Source organism: Muscardinus avellanarius (assembly GCF_963383645.1).
Source record: "Muscardinus avellanarius genome assembly, chromosome: 5".
Lineage (NCBI taxonomy): Eukaryota > Metazoa > Chordata > Mammalia > Rodentia > Gliridae > Muscardinus > Muscardinus avellanarius.
The window spans coordinates 85,686,592-85,692,073 of NC_137790.1; the positions used below are offsets into that span (position 1 = coordinate 85,686,592).

A 5,482-nucleotide genomic window follows, 5' to 3' on the forward strand; every position below is an offset into this window, starting at 1 on the left:
GGCTGGCCCCGAACTTGAGATCCTCCTGTTTCAGCCTCCCAAGTATTAGGATTACAAGCATGCACTGCCACGTCCGGCACAGTAGAGAGTTCTTAAACTGTGTGTCTGCAGCCACCTGGTACCATTCCCAGACAATTGAGAGAGTGCTTGTTGATTGTTTCACAAGAAAGTTCTTTCTTGAGTGAAAACAGTGCTTGTTGTACAGAAAGATGAATTATATTGGCCTCTGTGTAGAGGGATGCTATTCTAAATTAAACCTGATCCTAGGCCTAAGGGGATTGCATCACTGAGAGAAAAGCAAAACAAAGCAAAACAAAGCAGGAAAACCCTGACAATTCTCACTCTCTTTGTTTTTCCTTTACTGTCATTTGCTCTGGGAACAATGACACACTATTTCTCCACTCGCTCTGGCACACAGCTCTAGTTCTGGCCGGGCTCCCTTCAGCTTCATTTGTGTCCTGAGAACCCTGGGTCCTCCATCTTCCCTGGTCACCAGGCAGTTGGCTTCTGAGAGAAGTAAGTGCCAACTCTGGAACCCAACACCAAACCTCTGGTTCCTAGCAACACTTTTCAGTTCTGCATGCTGCATCTAGAGATCTGGGTTTCCAAGTTAAATAACCATGTGATGATTGATTACAGCCGGCAGAAAAACCTCATAAAAGTTGGAGCAGAGCTGGGTAAGCAGCCAGGGTCTGATCTTTGTTCTGCCCGCGCCTGCCTCCGTCCAGGGGACTACCTTCCACAAGATTATGCAAATTTGGAGTCCAAGCCCCCTGTAGTCTCTGAAGTATTTAAATTGGGCATCAGGGAGCTGAGATACCCTGTAGCCTATTCTGCAACAGCTGAGGCAGCAGGAGCCCGAGGCTCAGAACCATTGCCTCCTCCAGCTGTACCTTAGCAAGATTTAGGCCGAGAACTGAATATGAGCTTTAAGGATATATGATTGTGAATCTGCAATGTTAATACGTGCATTGCATGTGTGTTAAGTTACCTTCAACCTTACCAAATAGTCTGCAATCTCCCTGAGCAAAGGGGCCACAAGTTACATGTTTCTCCATTTCTCTGTGTTAGGAGCTCAACAGTAACTGGAATAAGTGAACAAATGGGCTTGGTTTAGAAGGCCTGGGACTGCAGCATGGACGAGCCACTTAGCGGCAGTGGCAGCCTCAATTTCCTGATTTTCCTTGGGCTGCAGGCAGGCAGATGGCTTGTGCTTGGCACAGGTGTGATGGTCACAGCACATCAGAGGGTGCAGGAGCAGCTGGTTCTGCATTTCTCTGTCCTTGTTTGTCTTGACTCCCTTGGGCAGTGAAGTGGGCCCCCGCGTGCTCCTGGCCTCCCGCACACTTCAGAGGCCTGGATGAGTGTGGCCTGGGTTGGGCCTCCCATCCTGCTTGCCCCACTTAGTCAGTGTCCCTCCCCAGCCCTGCCTCTGAAGCCTCACTCAGGGCCTGGAACTCCCCCTGGGCCTTCCTTCCTCCCCAGCCCTGCCTCTTGGCACCCAGCCTGGCTGCCATGGTAACAACTTCCAAGGTGACAAAGGAAGGGAGCTAGGTCTTATAGATGAGGATTTTCAGAAGATAGAGACTGAACTGCCCTGTACTTATCCAGGCTCTTTCTGTGTGTCCTCATTCAGGATTAGCTCAAACTTCCACCCCTGCCAATCGGACTATGTGTACCAGCCTGACCATTTGTGAGTGGAGGAAAGTCTTCTATGAGAAGATGGAGGTGGCAAAGCCAGCTGACAGCTGGGAGCTCATCATAGACCCCAACCTCAAGCCCAATGAGCTGGCCCCTGGATGGAAGCAGTACCTGGAGCAGCACGCCTCAGGCAGGTGAGAGGCAGGGGGAGGGAGCCATAAAGGACCCCTAGGTCACAGCCCTGGGTCATCTTCTGAGAAGAGACAGAGCCTGTGCTAGTCAGTCTCAGGTGGGGAAAGCAGAGCAAGGCCTTCAGGTGAGTCCCCAGGGCCTTGGTTCTAGCCATAGTTGTTCCACAGACTCCCTGGGTGACCCACACTCGGCTAGTTATATTCTATCTTTGGGTCTTGATTTTCCACATTAAATGAAGAGCTGCAATATCTGCAATGCCCTGCAATGTCTGATAAAGAGTGTTTGGAATGGAGAGGAGGGGGCCCTGAGTTTCACTGGGAAAAGTCCCAGCCTAGAAGTCAGGGGTGGAGGTGGGGGACTGTGCTCTGATCCTGGGTCTCTCTATTCAATCAGTTAAATGCCATTTGATTTAAATTCAGAAACAATTCTTGATCACTTGCTGTGTTCTAAAAACTAGCTCTATAGTAAACTAGCTTTGTGAACTTAAAGTCCTTTTGTTCTCTGCTTCTACATGTTTACAGTTTGCAAAATGAGAGGGGTGGCCTTAGATGATCAAGCAAATGCCTTTCATCTCTATTATCTATGAGTGTGACAAAAAGGCTTAACCTTGGGCAGCATTTCCTTTGGTCCTTCGGTCCCAGAGTCCCCTGCTTTATAGGAGCTGTACACCTCCCAGGGAGTTCTTGAGGCCAAGAACTAAAGCTGTCTTTCTAAAGCTCATGTGCCTCTCCCTCTTCTACTTCGTGCTTTGGGACCAGAGCCACAGAATTCCCTGCACAGATTGCCTCAAGCCTACATGTAGGGTCTGCACTGGCCTTCCTGGGCCTTTGTATATAAGAGAGGCCAATGGGTGACTGCATTTTGGAGGTGTGAATTGAACTTGGACACACATACTGTTCACATGAGTATATGTGCACAGCCCCTCATGATGCAGAGGGTGGGAACAGAAAGGCAGCTGTGGCTGGGAACCTTTGTTTGCACTCTTGCTTTAAGACCTGCAAACATTAGATTGAACCTGTGTCTTCTGACTGAGAACAGAGGTTGTTTGACTTATGGCAATTCAAATCAATTCAAGAGCATCTGTTGGGGACCTCTTCTAGGCTGGGCACTGACTCTGCCTTGAACTAGCTCTGTATACATGAATGGCTCTCGTATTCTCTATAGCTCAGTCTCATCTCAGTGAAATGATTCTTAACTCTCCCCTCACCCAGATCTGAAATTTTGGGTGTGTGATGGGGTCTGGGTTGAGGGAAAGAAAACTCTGGGTTGCCTTATTTAAGAAGGTATAGAAGAAGACTGAAAATGTGAAGCTCTTGAGCTGCCTGGAGGAAGGAGATGTACAGGGCTGGGAAGTTGGGTGTGGGGACTCAGGAGTTTAGGGACTGAGCGGAACAGGCTTATGGCCCCTCTTCCCTTGGGGCTGGCTCATCTGTTCCTGTTCCTGGCTGGTGACTGGTTCCCAGCTGGCCTCAGGCAGGCTGTGGAACTGCTGCCCTGTGCTCATGCTGTGCACAGACTCAATCTATCTTTGAGCCTCTGGATACATTAACCTTGGTGCCTGCAGCTCTGGCCCAGCACGAGAGGGGGGCTGCCTTCTGGCTCAGGATCAATGAGGCTTCTTCCATGCCAACTCTGGCTTGGTTGGTGCTGGGTACTGTTCTGTGCTCATGTTGTCAGTGTTCTCCAGCAGTCAGGGGCTGCCTGGCTTCATCTCTAGTCCACAATCAGGACTGATTAATGCTTGGCACACAGCACGAGCTGAGCGATGCCTGTTGGACTAAACCAAAGGCCTCATCAGATGCCTGTCAAGGCCATCACACAGTGGGCTAAGTCTAGACATGAGGACAGAATCAGCCCAGTGGACATGTGTTTGCCTCTGAAACAGGGATCTAGGAGAGGTTCATCCCAGGGATCAAAAGAACTGCCTTAGAGGTGATGAATGCTGTATTGCAGAAGGTGTGCAAGCTCTGGTGGGGACAAGGTTGAGTGGGGCTTGTCTAGAAGTGTCCAGGCCACCCCGTCCATGCTTCCTGAGACTGGGGCCCTAGGGGCCTGGGTTAGACAAAGTGGTCTGTCTGTCTGTAAATATGTGTGTGTGAAGGTGTAGGGACCTGGATCCACCTTTCTGGTGCTCATGGCCAGGCTGATGTGGGATCTTTGGGTGGGTTGTCCAAGGACAGGAGAGTGCTCTTTGGAAGATGGAGGGAGCAAATGTGGTAGCCTTTCCGGGGTCCAGGTTTTCACCATCCTCATTCATCCTGTCATTGTGGGTAAGCCAAGGACCCACAGTGTGCCAGGGCCTGTGCTTGACATCTCTTCTCCAAGCACACAGGAAGGCGAAGGAGTCAGATGCCACAGGCCCTGCTCCTTATCCCAGTACCCAGAGGTCAGAGTGGAAGGACCCCTATTGGACGCCATCACACTGCATTTCACAGATGAGAAACAAGGCCCAGAGAAGGGGCGTGGCCTGTGCAGGGTGCCGGTGCAAGCCCTGCCTTAGACTTGGGGAAGCAGAGGCTGCAGGGAGGCATCCAGGAGGCAGGCTCCAAAGCACGGCTGGGTGGCAGATGGTCCCAGTGATCAGCTACTGAGGACCTGCTCTGGTCCCAAGAGTACCCGAAAGAGACGGCAGCTGGCCCACCTCAGAGCACTAATTAACCTATATGGTGTAAATACTTCTTTTTCCAGGCTCGGGTACACAGGCCTTTCCTTTCTGGACTGCCTAGGGTGGGCTATCACTGGGAAGCTTCTCCATTCTCCTCCGCCTCCCCGCAGGTTCCACTGCTCCTGGTGCTGGCACACCTGGCAGTCGCCGCACGTGGTCATCCTCTTCCACATGTACCTGGACCGCGCCCAGCGGATGGGCTCGGTGCGCATGCGCATCTTCAAGCAGCTGTGCTACGAGTGCGGCACGGCGCGGCTGGACGAGTCGAGCATGCTGGAGGAGAACATCGAGGGCCTGGTGGACAACCTCATCACCAGCCTGCGCGAGCAGTGCTACGAGGAGGATGGCGGCCAATACCGCATCCACGTGGCCAGCCGCCCCGACAGCAGCGGGCCGCACCGCGGCGAATTCTGCGAGGCCTGCCAGGAGGGCATCGTGCACTGGAAGCCCAGCGAGAAGCTGTTGGAGGAGGAGGCCGCCTATGCCTTCTCCGATGCCTCCAAGCTGAAGGCCAAGCTGGGCTCCGGCTACAACTTCTTTTCCTTTCGCTGGTGCCTCTTCTGGGGCTCCCTCTGCCTGCTCATCGTGTACCTGCAGTTCTCCTTCCGAAGCTCTGCCTTCCTTTAGGGGGGCTGACCAGAGGCGGGAAGGGACCTGGGGTTGAGGGTAGGAAGTGCGCAGTCTGGTGCTGAGCCTGCTGCAGAGTACTGCATGACCCAGGACAACGAGGTCACCTTTCCTGGCCTCGACTTACTCCTCTGTAGAACGAGGGGTCTGCATTAGGTTTTTAAATGGTCCTCCCATTAAAATTTACAGTAATGAGGGGGAGGGGAGAAGGGTATAATGGAGGTTTTGAACTTTGTAAGGATTGATGTTAGTACTTAGTCCACAGGGAGGTTTCCTTCTTCCTTCCCCTTCTCCACCTCCATCTGTAGTTGGCCCTTTACTTTGTGTTTATATTCCATTCCCCGCTAGCAGGCCATC

The 5,482-nt window shown here is 52.2% G+C and overlaps 1 protein-coding gene across 1 annotated transcript; it reads left to right on the forward strand.

The window, feature by feature from the left end:
* Positions 1-1,671: 1,671 nt before the first annotated feature.
* On the forward strand, positions 1,672-5,125 carry RTP2 (receptor transporter protein 2; the record flags this gene model as incomplete). The annotated part of the gene is made up of 2 exons (XM_080696552.1): positions 1,672-1,835; positions 4,609-5,125. 2 exons carry the CDS (start codon positions 1,672-1,674, stop codon positions 5,123-5,125), a joined length of 681 nt encoding a protein of 226 aa, XP_080552678.1.
* Between the last annotated feature and the right edge of the window lie 357 nt (positions 5,126-5,482).